Here is a 17,464-nt window from a genome sequence, read left to right on the forward strand (position 1 = left end):
TGCAGTGGGGTTCTGGTTGTTGTGGGGGGGAGGGGCCACGAGAGAGTGAGAGAGTGACAGAGTGACGAGGAAGAATCTAGAGGGCACCATGGACTAATGGCAGGAATGAAGGAACCTGGCTGGAGAGGTGTGGGCAGGTGTTTCGCTTATAGCCTTGTAGCCTGGAGAAAGGCTCCATCCGGAGGGCGGAGGAAGAGCCCAAGAACAGTCCCTTTCTGCCCCTTCACTTCCTCTTTCCTCCCTCCAGCTGTGTTATCTCCCAAACCAACCCCTCCCCCACTTTGTTCCCCAACCCTGACCCTGAGTATTTGATTTGGAACAGAGGACAGAGGCTTATGTGGGCCACTGAAAGTCCAGGTTCCTACCACAGCCCCACCTCCCAAGCCTGGCCTGACCCCTGGCTCCCTCCAGCTTTAGCTCCACCCCAACCCAACCCTCTGCCCTTGGCTGATTCTCTTCAATGTACCCATCAGGCCTCTTGTCCAGCAGCACCAGCCAGAGACAAGGAACCTCCAGAGACTAAAAGAGGTGCTGATCCTGTACCCAGGTCTTGTTTATCTTTCTATTTCCCATTATTCATTCCAATTCAAGAGCCTGAAGACAGCCCAGGAGGTTTAGCCATGGCTTTCTTCCTTATTTTGCCCCTTTGTAGTGTTTTGGTGATAGGTATGGGTGAAGGTGGAGCTGGGAGTGAGGAAGGATTTGAGAGGAGATGTAAACCTGGACAGCTTCCCCACTGCCCCTCCATATCTCCCAGTGCCCAGCACTGGACACAGCCTGGCCAGAGCCAGCTGTTTGCAGACCTGAGTCAAGAGGAGCTGACGGCTGTGATGAGCTTTCTGACCCAGCAGCTGGGGCCAGGTCTGGTGGATGCAGCCCAGGCCCGCCCATCAGACAACTGCATCTTCTCCGTGGAGCTGCAGCTGCCCCCCAAGGCTGCAGCCCTGGCACACCTGGACAGGGGGAGCCCCCGACCCTCCCGGGAGGCACTGGCCATCGTCTTCTTTGGCGGACAACCCCAGCCCAACGTGAGTGAGCTGGTGGTGGGACCACTGCCACACCCCTCCTACATGCGGGATGTGACTGTGGAGCGTCATGGGGGTCCCCTGCCCTATCACCGACGCCCCGTGCTCATCCGAGAGTACCTGGACATAGACCAGATGATCTTTGACAGAGAGCTGCCCCAGGCTGCTGGTCTCCTCCACCACTGCTGCTTCTACAAGCGCCAAGAAAGGAACCTAGTCACGATGACCACGGCCCCCCGGGGTTTGCAATCAGGTGACCGGGCCACCTGGTTTGGCCTCTACTACAACATCTCAGGGGCTGGTTTTTTCCTGCACCCTGTGGGGTTGGAGCTGCTGGTAGACCACAAGGCTCTGGACCCTGCCCGCTGGACCATCCAGAAGGTGTTCTTTCAAGGCCGCTACTATAAGAGTCTGGCTCAGCTGGAGAACCAGTTTGAGGCCCACCTGGTGAATATGGTGCCGATCCCAGACAATGGCACAGGTGGGTCCTGGTCCCTGAAGTCCCAGGTGCCCCGGGGTCCGGCTCCCCCTCTGCAGTTCCATCCCGAGGGCCCCCGCTTCAGTGTCCAGGGGAGTCGAGTGGCCTCCTCATTGTGGACTTTCTCTTTTGGTCTTGGAGCATTCAGTGGCCCAAGGATCTTTGACCTCCGCTTCCAAGGGGAGAGAGTGGCCTATGAAGGCCGCGTCCAAGAGGCCTTGACCGTCTATGGTGGCAATTCACCGTCTGCTCTGCGAAGCCGGTACACAGATGGTGGCTTTGGCTTGGGCCACTTCTCTTCACCTCTGACCCGTGGGGTGGACTGCCCCTACCTGGCCACCTACGTGGACTGGCACTTCCTTCTGGAGTCCCAAGCCCCCAAGACGATACAAGATGCCTTTTGTGTGTTTGTACAGAACCAAGGCCTACCCCTGAGGCGACACCACTCAGATATCCACTCCCACATTCTGGAGGCCTTGCAGAGACAGTGCTGGTCGTCAGGTCTGTGTCTACCATGCTCAACTACGACTACGTGTGGGATATGGTCTTCCACCCCAACGGGGCCATAGAAGTCAAATTGCATGCCACGGGCTACATCAGCTCAACGTTCCTCTTTGGAGCTGCCCGAAGTTATGGGAACCAGGTTGGGGAGCACACGCTGGGCACTGCCCACACCCACAGTGCCCACTTCAAGGTGGATCTGGATGTAGGAGGTAAGATATCCGGGGGGGAGGGGGGTGTGGCATTCCAGAAGAGGGGGCTGACGTCTCCATGCCTCGCTTTAAAAATTGTCATTGAAACATTAAAAATGTAAAAATATATGAAGTAAATGTGCCAAACATCAGATTCCTAAAAGATTTCCACCCTTAGTGGATCAGTCTCAGATTATTTAAGCTGATTCCTAATATGGAACCTAGTTACATTCTAACAAATCATTCAAAACTCCAAAATTCAGGGAACTGACTGCCTTTGGCCCTACTCTTAATTCCTTGCCAAACCTCAAAGTATGGGAAACACCTCCAAGCTCCAGCAACTTTGGGCCCACATGTCTGCTGTCGTGTGGTGAGGCGTTGTTGGTTTCCTTCATGTGCTGATGTGTAGGCATTAGAGTCAAATGAAGACTTGGGTCTCAAGCATTGCCACAATACTAACAGTGTCCCCTTGGTGAAAAGCCAGGGCACGTTATTTAAGTTCTCTAAGCCTCAGTTGTCCCAGCTGTAACATGGGGACAATTGTAGTTCCTCCTTCAGAAGGCTGTTATACAGGTAGATCACCAGTACATGTAAAGCACTCAGCATGATGCCTATGCATAGCACCTTCAGGTTCAGTAAATGTGAGCTACAACTGTTAATATTTACATGGTGCGGTAGTTCTGGTGATGCCAGAGGGCTTCAGATATGAGACACAATACCTTCCTCAAGTCAGAAAGATCTGACTCTGCACATTGCCTGCTAGGCTGTTTCAACCTCAGGTAAACCACCATTCCTTCTCGAAGGAAGGTCAGGGGAGGCCCAGTCACAAGGCATCTGGGATTGTTACCAGAGGTGACATCGGGGAGAGAGATCTTCTCGAAATCTCTGAATCAGGAATATCTTGGGGAGAAAAGGAAGAGAAGTAGAGGACATATTCAGCTCTGGGCTTCTCTTTGGCCCCCAGTCTGAAGCCAGGTGGGTGATCATTCCTTTCTCCCATCTTTTCTCCTCCTTCCCTCACCCCAGCAGGACTGGAGAACTGGGTCTGGGCTGAGGACATGGTCTTCGTCCCCATGGCTGTCCCCTGGAGCCCTGAGCACCAGATGCAGAGGCTGCAGGTGACCCGGAAGCTGCTAGAGACAGAGGAGCAGGCCACCTTCCCCCTGGGAAGTGCCACCCCCCGCTACCTGTACCTGGCCAGCAACCACAGCAACAAGTGGGGTCACCGTCGGGGCTACCGCATCCAGGTGCTCAGTTTTGCTGGACAGCCGCTGCCCCAGGACAGCTCCATGGAGAGAGCCTTCAGCTGGGGGAGGTGAGAGAGCCTTCAGCTGGGGGAGGTGAGAGAGCCTTCAGCTGGGGGAGGTGAGAGAGCCTTCAGCTGGGGGAGGTGAGAGAGCCTTCAGCTGCGGGAGGTGAGAGAGCCTTCAGCTGGGGGAGGTGAGAGAGCCTTCAGCTGGGGGAGGTGAGAGAGCCTTCAGCTGGGGGAGGTGAGAGAGCCTTCAGCTGCGGGAGGTGAGAGAGCCTTCAGCTGGGGGAGGTGAGAGAGCCTTCAGCTGGGGGAGGTGAGAGAGCCTTCAGCTGGGGGAGGTGAGAGAGCCTTCAGCTGGGGAAGGTGAGAGAGCCTTCAGCTGGGGGAGGTGAGAGAGCCTTCAGCTGGGGAAGGTGAGAGAGCCTTCAGCTGGGGGAGGTGAGAGAGCCTTCAGCTGGGGAAGGTGAGAGAGCCTTCAGCTGGGGGAGGTGAGAGAGCCTTCAGCTGGGGAAGGTGAGAGAGCCTTCAGCTGGGGGAGGTGAGAGAGCCTTCAGCTGGGGAAGGTGAGAGAGCCTTCAGCTGGGGAAGGTGAGAGAGCCTTCAGCTGGGGAAGGTGAGAGAGCCTTCAGCTGGGGGAGGTGAGAGAGCCTTCAGCTGGGGAAGGTGAGAGAGCCTTCAGCTGCGGGAGGTGAGAGAGCCTTCAGCTGGGGAAGGTGAGAGAGCCTTCAGCTGGGGGAGGTGAGAGAGCCTTCAGCTGGGGAAGGTGAGAGAGCCTTCAGCTGGGGGAGGTGAGAGAGCCTTCAGCTGGGGAAGGTGAGAGAGCCTTCAGCTGGGGGAGGTGAGAGAGCCTTCAGCTGGGGGAGGTGAGTGGCCGGGTGTCAGGGGGGAGCTGGGGGAGGTGAGAGAGCCTTCAGCTGGGGGAGGTGAGAGAGCCTTCAGCTGCGGGAGGTGAGAGAGCCTTCAGCTGGGGGAGGTGAGAGAGCCTTCAGCTGCGGGAGGTGAGAGAGCCTTCAGCTGGGGGAGGTGAGAGAGCCTTCAGCTGCGGGAGGTGAGAGAGCCTTCAGCTGGGGGAGGTGAGAGCGCCTTCAGCTGGGGGAGGTGAGAGAGCCTTCAGCTGCGGGAGGTGAGTGGCCGGGTGTCAGGGGGAAGCTGGGGGCGATGGACTGTAAGAAGGGCCCCATGTTGCTGGGAACCCAGGTTCTCCCGCCTCCTGTGGGTGTACATGCACACTCATACACACACACACACACACACACACACACGCACGCACACGCCTGTGGCCACAATCTTGATCCATGTAAAATGAGGCCTAGTGCATTGGCCGGTAGCTCAGTGGTTAGAGGGTGGGCCCCACACACGAAAGGGTCTCGGATTTGATTCCAGTTCAAGGGTGTGTACCTGGGTTGCAGGTTTGATCCCCAACCCTGGTAGGGACACGTGTGGGAGGCAAACAATCCGTATGTCTCTCTCACATGGATGTTTCTCTCTCCTTCTCTTCCTCCCTTCCACTCTCTCTCTAAAATAAATAACTAAATAAATAATTTTAAAAAACAATGGAAAAAATATCCTCGGGTGAGGATTTTTTTTTCTATTTAATATCTTATATAAATGTAGTTAGTATGTATTTTTTTTTACTTTTTTTTATTGCTTAAAGTATTACAAAGGGTATTACATATGTGTCCTTTTTTTTTTTTTCCCCGCCCTTGACAATCCCCTGGCCTCCCCTACCCCGCAGTGTCTTATGTCCATTGGTTATGCTTATATGCATGCATACAAGTCCTTCAGTTGATCTCTTACCCCCTTCCCTCCTGCCCCCCAACCATCCCCGGCCTTCCCGCTGCAGTTTGACAATCTGTTTGAGGCAGCTCTGCTTCTGTATCTATTATTGTTCAAAAGTTTATAATGGTCTCTATTATCCATGAATGAGTGAGATCATGTGGTATTTTTCCTTCATTGACTGGCTTATTTCACTTAGCATAATGCTCTCCAGTTCCATCCAGGCCGTTGCAAATGGTAAGAGTTCCTTCCTTTTGACAGCAGCATAGTATTTCATCGTGTAGATGTACCACAGTTTTCTAATCCATTAAAATGAGGCCTACTGAATGGATGAAAGAATGGAGCAACACATGTGGCATCAAATACAATAAAATGTTTAGGTAGAATCTGGGCTGTGGGTCTACTAGTATGTGTGTTCACTACACTGTTCTTTAACTTTAAATGTTAGCAATAAGTGTTGGAGGAAAAAACCAGAGTAAGAGGAACACAGATGGCAGGGGGTATTCCCTAAAACCCAGGCATTTGAAATATAGAAATTGACCTAAAATGGGAACCAGGCCATGTCCATGCATCCAGGGCCCAGGCTCTGATCTAGAATCTAGGTGGATGCAGGACCGACAGTAGGACCTGAAGCCTGAACAACGGCCAGTTGATGTTTGAGATACACGTTACTGAACGGACGTGGGAACTCTAAGAGGGACAGGCAGAGAGGGAGAATGGGAAGTGAACGGAGACCTTTGTGCTTATTTTTCCTTTCCGTTCCCTCTTCAGTGCAGCTTCAAACAGTAGGACAGTTTGATGGCCTTGTGGGTCTAATCCAACCTCCTGTAGGCACCAGCTGGCCGTGACCCAGCGGAAGGAGGAGGAGCCCAGCAGCACCAGCATCTACAATTTGAACGACCCTTGGACACCCACCATGGACTTCGCTGACTTCATCAACAATGAAACTGTTGCAGGGCAGGTTAGTCTGGGGGAGGCGGCGGGAGCAAGGATGAGCCACTTCACTCTCCCACGCCAGGGCCCTCCGGGGACTTTAAAACCCACTAAGAAACGAAGCTTCACGTTTTCACAGTGATCCTGGGCTGGTGAACTGAATCCTTACATACCAGGCTCCTGTGGGAGGCGGGTGTGTCTTTGGCAAAGCCAGGCCTCATGATCCTCTTCCTTCTCCCCGGCTAGGACTTGGTGGCCTGGGTGACAGCTGGTTTCCTGCACATCCCCCATGCAGAGGACGTTCCCAACACGGTGACTGTGGGGAATGGTGTGGGCTTCTTCCTCCGACCCTACAACTTCTTTGACCAGGACCCCTCCTCCGATTCTGCGGACTCCATCTATTTCCAGGGGGACCAGGATGCTGGGGCCTGTGAGGTCAACCCCCTGGCTTGCCTCCGCAAGGCTGCTGACTGTGCCCCCGACCTCCCTGCCTTCTCTCATGGGGGCTTCTCTCACAACTAGGTAGTCCCTGGGATGGGGAATGTCCAGGGCCCCAGGGCCAGTGTGTGTGGAGAGGGGAGCAGTGGGCACTGGGCCAGGAAGCCTGATCTCCCACTAAGATCCTCTCCTCCCCAAGATCCTCTCTCCCATCACCCTTCTTTGCATCACCCTCCTATTGGAAACATCCTGATCCTGTGATGCCTGACACAGCAGGGACTCAATTTTGTTGACCCTAGACCTGCTGGGTTTCTGTCCCAGAGAGGAGAGGAATGGCCAGCTGGAGCTGGAGTGATGGCCTAGCTTTTTCCCAGGAGACTTTTGTTTGTTTCTAACAGTTTTTTAAATTTTTTTTTACAATTATATATCATTCACATACAATAAGATTTATCCTTTTAATGTGTCTAATTTAGTGGGTTTTAGAATATTCATTAAGTTGTGCAACCATCACTACTAATTCCAGAACATTTTCATCACCCCAGAAAGAAACCCCATACCTGTTAAGCAGTCACTTCCTATTTCCCTTCAACCCTTCCCCGCTCTCGGCAACCACCAAGCTTTCTGTCACTACAGACTTGCCTATATTCTGGCCATTACATGTAAATAGATCTATACAACATGCAGTCTTCTGTGATTGGCTTCTTTCAGCAGAATGTTTTTGAGGCGCATCCACTTTGTAGCATGAAACAAGACTTCATTCCTTGAGGGCCGAATTGTATTCCATTGTATGAATGTTACCACATTTTTGTATGTTCATTCATCAGTTCAAGGACATGTGGATTGTTTCCATGTTTTGGTTATTATGGATAACGCTGCTGTGAACATTTGTGTACAAGTTTTCATGTGGGCATATGTTTTCACTTCTCCTGGTACAAAGCTGGGAGTGGAATTGCTGGGTCATATGTTTAACCTTTTGAGGAGGCTGCCGGACTGCTTTCCAAAGTGATTGTACCTTTTTATTCTCTCTCTCTTTTTCTCTTTGTTATTGTGGTAAAACATAACAACATAAGATTTACCATCGGACCATCTTTACTAGTAAATATACAGGCCAATGGCATTAAGTACATTCGGATGCTTTGTTGGGCCTGCTCAGCTCCTCCTCTGCCCGAGTCTTGAATATGAAGGTGAGGCCTCTAAGACCTCCGGGTAGGGTCCCTTCCTGGCCTGTGTCCCAGCTGTTGGGAAGGTGCTTCTCTGTTTCATTCCCTGTCATCCTAGCACATTCCTTCTCTGCTCTTTCTCCCTCCTCTTCCTCTTGCTACTTCAGCTTCTACTCCCCGGCCTTCCCTCTAAGGTCCTGGGGGGATCTCCTTGCTGCTTCAGGTCCTGCAATTCTCCCCCATCCCTCAATTCCGGTGTCCCCCTCTGTCCCTGGGCTGGGGAAGCCTAGGACAGCAGGGGCTATCTTGTGGGAGAGAAAGACAATCCCTGGTTGTCTTCTTATGAGACATTGGTATATGGACAGCTTGCTTTCTTTTCCTTTTTGTTAATCCTCAAAAAAAAAAAAGTGAGTTGGAAAGGAACTGAGTTCTGGCAAAGGGACCTTCATACAGACTAAACACTGTGGAAGCTGCATTCTTGATTCAAGAATAATAGCACGATATGGAGACAAGAGCTCAGCTGGGAAAGGGTTAAGGCAGAGCTAGTTTGCTGTTGTTGGTTCTTTCCACTTTGCTTTTCAGGTCAGTGATTTAGTTTCTCTTTACTTCTCAGCCCAAATAAATATCGTTTTGACTTTCTTGTGTTTTCTTATTTAAAGAAATTGGGACCATGATGGGTGCAAATGTTTTCATCTTGCCCCAAAACAAACGCTGTGGAGCAGCCAATGTTGCTTCTCTTGGCTGTTCCACCTGTTTCTCCAGGTGCAGGAATGGGGATTGGGGACCTGTGGCCCTGGGCTGTGTGGGGGACTCTGCTGCTGTGGCTCACCTGCTGACCCAGGAGTGTGCCATGGGGCTCCCCAGGGAGCCACCCCAAGGGAGTGTGTGCACAGAGAACCCTATTGGAGGGCTCTACTGGGAACATATCCTTCCAGCCACAAGAAAGAAGCAATCAGACCTTAAGGAACGCAGCTCAGAGAAATCCAAAGGGTCCGAACAGCAAAGTTCTAGGAGGAATCTGGCAAGTGAGAGAGAACCTGGGAATGTAGGCCCTTCAGGAACCCTTAGACCTACAGATCCCACTGAAGGGCCCTCGAACACACACAGTATCACACACACACAGTATCAGTGTGTGCTCCCTGTCTTGGCCTCTTAGTGGTGCTGGCCTCACGTCCCCACTCCAACACTTGGCCTGTGTCTGATGGTTGATATGTTTTCTCCACTCGGGCTCAGGTGGGTGTCTGCATCTTCTGTAGCATTCCTCCTCACCCCATCTGGATCCTGTGAAGGGAAATAGATCATAGCATTCTCCGTGGGGCCTGGGTCTCAGACACCTTCCCACTGCACGTTTCTCATCTCCTTGACCTATGTCTGTGGACTAGAATATGAGGGGGGCTCCCCTTTTCTTGAGGACCCCCAAGGAACGCGATGTGTCAGTCTCTCCCATTGAAAGGGGGACGGTATGGCGGAGACTCTGCTGGACTGGCTGATTTTCATCTGTTGCCTCATTTATTCCTCACAACCACCTTGAGAAACAGATACTATTTTTCCCATTTCACGGATGAGGAAACTGAGATTCACAGGAATTGGGTAACTTGCCCCAAGCCACCTGGCTGGTACATGGTGGGGCCGGGATTGAGCCCAGGTCTTTGTGGAATTATACCCGACTGCCTTCCCCTGTACTACTGTTCTTCCTCACTGACTAGCAGGCCTGGTTAAAGAATGAACAGCGTAATGCTTGAGAAGCACTTGGCACCTGGTCTGTGGTAAGTGACCTTCTATGAGCAAAATCAACACTCAAGTGGCCCCGAGCAAAAGTATGCGCCATTGCCTTAAAGCAAAAGCTCTTAACCTGGACTGTACCTGAAATCACCGGGGAGCTTGTAAAACTCCACATACCCAGGCTGCACCGCAGGCCAATAAAATCAATCTCTGGGGGTGAGGCAGAGCATACATGTAAGCAGTAAGCAGCATAAATTTTCCCCATGTGATTCTAACATCTAGCTAAGGTTGAGAAAAGCCTGGGACAGCAGTTTAGTTCCAAACTGGCCAGAGGAGCCTGACCAGAGAGTGTAAGACACATAAAGAACGTGTCTATCAGGAGGCACAGAAAAGGAGCGTTACAGAGCCTGCCCCGGAAGTGCCAATCTGACCGTGTCTGGAGCAGAAGACCTGGCCCAAGGCCAGTACCGACCAGCCCTGGAGGACACTAGCCATGCAGATGGAGGCACTGGGCCCTATCAAACCTATCTCATGACCAACTGCTGATTCTGATTCACAGCTCAACCGGTCAGCTACCCACCACACCTGGGTCATGGGAAGAAACGGGCAAACCAGTTATATCTCTTGTGTAAATGAACTAGGGGTATTCTGATAATAATTGGTTTTGCTTGACAATTACTATAAAATGAGGATTAGCCTTTATTATTACTTTGAAAAATTTAGATCTTCCTTGAAAGATACTCTCCCTTGGGGAGCTTGATGGATCTGGTTTCTGATTTAGGCCCCTCCCTTGGACTGTGGTTAATGCACCAAGAAACCATCGTGCGGTATCCTAGAGACAGCCAGACTCTCCTGATACAACCCACACCAACCTCTCCGTGGACTTCACATCTAACTTCCAGAGCAGACTCATTATAAGCAAATTCCCACCTTCATTCCCCTCCCCCTCCTCCTATAATTTCTCCTTGGCCAACTGGAATTGTAAATTTTCCGAGCTCCCCACTCTCTGGGGCACATTAGGTTGTTCACCCTGGGTTTGCACATCCTGCCATCTTGATGCCCTGCACTCCAGACTGTCATGACCCTGTGCCCGTCCCCAAACAGGCTGTCCCCATCCACGCATGCCTCTGCCCATCCACCTTCTTCCTTATTTCCTCTGGTCCTTCCTCTTTCCCCTTCCTCCCTCTTCCTCTGGTGATGCCTTATTCATCCCCTAAAACCCTACTCAAAGGTCACCCACCCCCACCTTTCTCTGCTCATTGCTCTGTTCTCCCTGCTCCCTTTGTACTTCAGTATATGTGCTGCCGAAGCAAGCACTCCCTTAGTACTTTAAACAAAAGTCTACAGTGGAGGTTCACACACCAAACTCAAGTTCACTGCCTCCACCTCCCCATTATGTGGCCCACAGGCCTCCCGTGCCCACCATGATCTCCATTCAGCAGCTGGTAGGCAGATGGCTCTTCGTGGAGAACAAAGGCTTCACCGAGTACATGAAGGAACTAGGCGTGGGAATGGGCGCCATGGCCAAGCCAGACCGCGTCATCACCTCTGATGGCCAAAACCTCATGGCAAAAGCTGAGAGCACGTTGAAGGTGACACAGTGCTCATGCCACCTGAGAGACAAGTTTGAAGAAACTACAGCCGATGGCACAATGACTCAGGCCACCTGCAACTTTGTGAACAGTGCATTGGTCCAACACCAGGAATGGGACGGGAAGGAAAGCGCCAGAACCAGAAGACTGGAAGGCGGAAGTTAGTGGTGGAATGTGTCGTGAACAATGTCAGCTGTACTTGGACCTGTGAGAAAGCGGAGTAAAATTTCCATCATCCTTCTGGACAGGAATTAGCCATGAGGATAAACAAGCTCAATTCAAGCATGCCTTTCCCCCTCCCCCATTACTGTGTTCAGTTCTCTGTGTCACACTCATTTTATATGCAACTACTTCTGAGTGTTGGTTTAATTAGGATTGACCCTTCGGTTAGTAAATAAATGTGTTTATGCTTAAAAAAAAAAAAAAAAAAGGTCGAAGAAAGTCCAAAGATCCTGAGTGAAAAATCACCCTGGCTGCACAGGTTAAGCCAGGACATGGGGCCAAGGGTCAACACTGACACGCTGAGCCCAAGCAATTCCTCTCCACACGAAACCTGCACCGCTGGAACCCAGCAAATGTTGTAGGAAGGAGAACATGAGATAGACAGATGGCAGGTCTGTAAATCAGTTCCCGCGGCTTGGCTTTCCCTGAAACAGGCAGTTGGGGCTCAGGGCCTGGGACAGACTCAAGAGGGACGTAGTGTGGGAGGGTTAGAAGCCTAGGCGGGTGTTAGACTCCAAAGCACTATAGAATTTGGCGTGTATGTTTTCCTCATTCTGCAATGTGGTATAATGATTTCTGGGGCCAGATTCTGGGGTTTGAATCTGACAATGTGACCTTGGGCAACTTCGTTAACTTCTCTGGGCCTCACTTTCATCACCTGTAAAATGGGGGCAGTATAAAATTTATATCAGGATTTTGATGGGGATCAATCTGTGTAATTTTCCAAGTCTAGTTCTTGGAGTATAGTAAGTGCTCAATGAATGCTAGCTATTATTTAATATTTTATTAACAGCATCTATTGGGTGTTTCAGTTACTGCATAACAACCCCACTTGAAAAACAGTGGCTTAAAACATCAAACCATTTTATTTGCTCATTATTCTGTAGGTCAGCTCTCTGAGCTGGGGCTCAGTTGGGCAGTTCTTCTGCTGGAGTCACCTGGAATCACTCTCTTGACTGCAGATATCTGGCAGAGAGACTAGGGCTGGATGGTCTATGATGGACTCACTCACACATCTGGCAGCTGGGGCTGGCTATCAGACAGGCTACGTGTTACAGCAACGTGTGTCCAGCAGGCCAGCCTGGACTTCTCCTCTTTGTGGTCCTGGACTCCAATGGTAGCCCAAAGGGGACAAGTGCTAGTGAGTGAATGCTTTTCAAGCCTCTGTTGGTATCACATCGACTAATGTCCCATTGGCCCCCAGATTCAAAGGATGGAGATATAAATTCTCTCCTTGATGGGAAGAGAGGCAAAGAAACAATGCAAAGAGGTGCATATCAGGAATGGAAGGAACCATCACAGCAGTCTAAACAATCTATCATGCTGGCACCAAATATGCGAGCAGAGCTCAGGTCTGAAAGCTGGAAGGGGTAACTTCTTGGCTCTCAGGGCTCAGGATAACTGAAAAAGGGTTAAGTCATATGCAAAACAACTGCAATGCAAGGTTTGAACATGCTAAGTGCCCTAAAATAAGAATGACTAAATGCTAGGGGAGTTCAGGACAGAGTGGTCCTTTATAGCTGACAACAGCTAAGCCAGTGGGTTGGAAAGGCTTTATTACCTTGGCCTTGAAGTGTGTTTAGAATCTGGACATGTGGAGATGAGGAAAATGATATTCCAGGTGGGAGAAAGAGCAAAGTTAGGCAACCCAAAATGTGTTTGGGAAATCCAATCCCATTCGTATATATGGAATAGGGGGTCCAGGAAGAAGAGTTGCAAGCCATAAGGCTGGAACCATAACCTGGGGTTTGATTGTGGATAAGTTTGAGTTTGAACTTCATTCTGTAGGCAGTGTCCACTGGATATTCTTCAGGTGTTAAGTAAATAAAAAAACAAAAAACACACACCTGTATTGTAAGAGGCTCCTTTGCCAGTGGTCTGTAGGATGGCTTGGGTTTAGCAGTGAGAAGGGGAGTAAGAGATCATTAGGTAATGAAGGGACTAGCAGGTCAAGACAGAGGAATTGACGAGGGGCAGTCAGAGTAGAAAATCAAACAAGAGTCAGAACCTGGTGAGGGTTGCCAGGCTCGGTGCCTGTGGGATGGCAGAGGAGGAGGAGATGCTTACAGAACAGAAGTATGGAACAAGAGCCGGTCTAGAAGGAACTTGCAGATTTGGGGAATGCATGGACGTCCAGGTGGTATTCAAGTGGAGTCTAACACCACACTGAGTATGAGAGGATGCAGAGGAGAAGAGAGAGTAGATGTTGCTGGAGCAACATTGAACACAGAGAGGGCAAGTGTTTCAAGGCAGTTATCTGCCAAATGTTGCAGATGTGACCGAAAGATTAAGAAAAAAGAAGGATGAGAAAAGGCCAACCACTTGAGAGTTGTGCAGAGCCTTAAGGCCTTCTTAAAATATTGGTCTTTATTTAAGGAGGGAATGGCAGGAGCAGATAGGTTTCTGTGTGGTGAATAGACTGGAGAAGGGCAAGAATGTACATGGAGCTCTTCAAGCAAGGGAACCGTTGCATTAAAAAAGGAGATTGAAAAAAAAAAAAAAGGCCAACCAGCAGATTTGACAGGGAGAAGGTCACAGTGACTTCCCATTCCCAGGAGAGCAGAGGAGGGCGATACTGCACAGGGTTGAGGAGAGCAACAAGCATCCTACTCTCTGGAATTCAAGGTTGGAGAGATCTCCTGGAATTACATGATTCTGGGCTGCCCTCCTTCCACTTCAAACCTACTGAAGTGAACAAAATCTTTTAAAAATAAAGCAAACACTGACTTTCCCTTCTATCCTTCCCTTTTCCCTTTCTCTCCTACTGGCTGGCTCAGCCGTGGGCAAACTACGGCCCGCGGGCCGGATCCAGCCAGTTTGAAATGAATAAAACTAAAAAAAAAAAAGACCGTACCCTTTTATGTAATGATGTTTACTTTGAATTTATATTAGTTCACACAAACACTCCATCCATGCTTTTGTTCCGGCCCTCCGGTCCAGTTTAAGAACCTATTGTGGCCCTCGAGTCAAAAAGTTTGCCCACCCCTGGCTGGCTGGAGATCAGGCACTGTCAGGACTTCCATCCAGGGAGACAAGCGTTGGCGAACAGACTGCTGTTTACTTCCTAGCAGAGCCCATCTGTGTTTTCATAGCTCAGAATAGTTCCTTGGCCCTCTCATGGCCTGGGGGGCGGGGGGGGGGGGGGCAGGGAAGCCTCACTGTTTGTTTTCGTGACAATTCTGGCCTCACCTCATTTGGGAACTCTCAGAAGGGGTAAGTTGTGGGTTAAGAGGGTCCAAGACTACTGATTTCCTAATTATGTCCCCCAACTGGGCTCCAGAAGAGGGAAGGACAATAACTGACTGGGCATTTTGGTTGGGATGAAAGTTCCATAGCTATTAAAGAAAGAGTTGATTAAAGGACTACAGGGAAGAGCTGGGGGAGAAACAGAGGTGGGGCAGAGAGAAGGTGGAAGGGATGACCCCTCCCCAAACTGGATCTCAGCTGGATGCCTGGCTCTACATAGGGAGCTGACTTCTGATAGAGAATTGCTTGGGCTGGGGGGCGGGGGGGGGGGGCTTCTCTGACTCTGGATGCACCTCAGGTCTCAGTTGGGTTTTGGCAGCACCAATGATTGGATGGTGCCCAGGGGTGGGAGGAAGAACTGACTTCACAGAATACTCTTTTGAACTCTTTGAACTCTTTAAAACCATGTGAATATATTACTTTTGAAAATATTTTAATTTAAAAAATATGAGCTCTGGCCAGTTTGGCTCAGTGGATAGAGTGTCGGCCTGCAGACTGAAGGGTCCTGAGTTTGATTCCAGTCAAGAGCACATGCCCAAGTTGAGGGCTTGATCCCCAGTAGGGGGTGAGTCTCTCTCCCTCTCCCTTCCTCTCTGAAATCAATAAAAATATATTTTAATTATTTTTTAAAAAATATGAACACATCTTTCCTTCTGGCAATAATGAATCAGTTACTTCTGTTAGGTCACTAAAAGTCAAGTACCACCTCATTGGAGCTACTTTCAAAGGAGCACCCCAGAGTCAGAAAATGATAGGACTGAAAGGAGGGTGACAGTCACCAAGCCTCAGTCTACAGTTGACAGAAGTAAAATCCAGAGAACTCTAGTGACTTGGCCAAGATCACACAACTCTTTTTTTTTTTTTTTAGTCCTCACCGGAGGATATTTTTTCCCATTGATTTTTAGAGAGCGTGGAAGGAGGAGAGGGAGAGAGAAACATGGATGTGAGAGAGACACATTGATTGGTTGCCTCCCCCATGTGGCATGAAGCCCCACGAGATTGAACTTGCAACCCAGGTATGTGCTCTTGACTGGGAATCCTACCCGCCACCCTTTGGTGCTCTGGCCAACTCTCTAACCATTCAGCCACACCAGCAAGACAATCACACTCTTTATCTTCCTATTTATTATTTCTCTTTTTACCTTAGAAGTCCTAGTGATGGCAGTAGGAGAGAAGTCTCAAGGGCTGTCTGCTGAAAGCCTGAGGATGTTTTTTGAGGGTCTTCTAAAGAAAAACACACCCAACTTTTACACCCTCTCATGCATTCCCAGTCCCCACCTCGTTCCACACCCAACCAGGCTGAGCTATGACTGAGCGACTGATGACATATTCCCTCCATTTTTTCTTTAGTTGGCCCCAATTCTTTCAAAATACCTTTGAGATGAAGCAAGGAGGCACAGTGGATTAAGGCTAGATTCTTAGCGTACACTTCCCACCTCTCTTCAGACACCCCCTCTTTGCCTCTGAGGTACAGACTAGGAAGGAGGGAACTGGCCTTTCCCCAGATAGTCCCAACCATCATTTTAGAGGCTTACTTCCCTTGACCCTGCCTCGTCTGTGCATCATCAACAAAGTTTAACTCCTGGCAGGAGGGATCAAACTTAACGCAAGAAGGTTTCCCAGCTGCAAGGGTGGTTGGCACCACCAAAGGGTTGATTGCCAGTTGGAGCAGTGTCGCCATCTGGTCATGAGGGAACTGGTTGGCTGTATCTGGGCTTAACAACAGCTTCTTGCGGGGGGGTGAGGGGGGGGCGTTGAAGATGATAGAGGAGAGGAAGAAGATGGTCAGTCTGTGCTTCCCATAAAGGTTCCAATGATTCATTTAACTTTGGTAGAAAGCAGACACTAGGGTGGCAGGAGGCAGGGAGTGAGCAGGGAGTTCTTAACTGTTTACAATGAAGCAAATGTCCTCTGGTGTGTTTCTGTGGACAAAATGTGCAGCCCGTCTTGAGACAGACAGCATGCTCCCCCCACGTGGTCAATAAATGCACAGTTCAAGGTTCTGAAGCTGAACTTTCTCACCACGCCGGAGATAAGTCAGCCATTTTCACAGGCTAACAATCATTAATCCGCCTCTCCCTTCACCTGCTTTCCCCGACATAATTTTGTAAAAAAAAAAAAAAATGAACAGGGTCACTCACTGAAAAGGTGACAGCAGTAGATCCAGCCAATTTCTGTGATCTTACCCCTGACACCTTCCCCACTGACCAAGTGGTAGGGGGAGAGGAGCACAAAAAAAAGAAATAAATAAAATAAAAAACTGTACATCTTGGAGTTTGGACTGTAACCCTGCAAGGAAATCTCCCCCACTGCCCAGACAAAGCCTTGGCTTGAAGCTGGGTTTTGTATCCTTGATACAATGTGCAGACGAGCCCCATTCTAGTGATCATAGCTGAGCAAAAAGGCAGCTCCTCGCTCCATAGAACCCTGCGCCCCCGCCAGAATAGAGGATTTGACTTCAGGGAAAGTCGGAATGTCTTACTGGTAATAAAAGCAATTTTTGGATAAGGCGTGTGGCAAATTATGACTCCTTCCCCTCTTTGCTTCCCTGTTAGCAAATAAACTGGCCTGAGTGAATGAGTCAACCTTGCTCTAGGAGGAGACGGTGCCAGGACACGGGAACCAGCTGCACTTATTTAGCAGCAGACCAGGCTGTTCTCTCTGGCGCCCTTCCTTCATGTGCTTCCCAAACCAAGATCCCCAAGCCTCTGGATTTCTGTTTGTGGAGAAAGTGCCCGAGGAGTGCCCAACTAGTGTTCCTGTTTAGGGGGCGCATAGAACTTTCCATCCTCGTCGCTTCCCAGACTCGGCTGGTCATTTTCCCAGGGGCCGTCAATACGTCTTGAGTCCTCTCTGCCCAGGACAAAATTGTAGGAAACTCACTGATATTTGTACACATGAGTTCAGTTTCGACCTAAGGATCCCCCA

At 50.0% G+C, this 17,464-nt stretch overlaps 2 protein-coding genes across 2 annotated transcripts; both read left to right on the forward strand.

Annotated features, from left to right (window-relative positions):
• Positions 1 to 460: 460 nt before the first annotated feature.
• Positions 461 to 6,714, forward strand: LOC308532075 (amine oxidase [copper-containing] 3-like; the record flags this gene model as incomplete). Its single annotated transcript, XM_081109291.1, is given in 6 exon segments — positions 461 to 519; positions 521 to 1,968; positions 1,971 to 2,216; positions 3,225 to 3,510; positions 6,055 to 6,184; positions 6,403 to 6,714. Coding segments are annotated over 6 exon segments (2,445 nt in total). The 3' UTR covers positions 6,679 to 6,714.
• A 4,186-nt stretch (positions 6,715 to 10,900) lies between these two features.
• LOC308532076 (fatty acid-binding protein 5-like) lies at positions 10,901 to 11,596 on the forward strand (the record flags this gene model as incomplete). The annotated part of the gene is made up of 1 exon (XM_081109292.1): positions 10,901 to 11,596. One exon carries the CDS (start codon positions 10,901 to 10,903, stop codon positions 11,231 to 11,233), a length of 333 nt encoding a protein of 110 aa, XP_080965418.1. The 3' UTR covers positions 11,234 to 11,596.
• Between the last annotated feature and the right edge of the window lie 5,868 nt (positions 11,597 to 17,464).

The sequence above is a fragment of the Myotis nattereri genome, assembly GCF_964212035.1.
Source record: "Myotis nattereri genome assembly, chromosome: 16".
NCBI classification, from domain to species: Eukaryota; Metazoa; Chordata; class Mammalia; order Chiroptera; family Vespertilionidae; genus Myotis; species Myotis nattereri.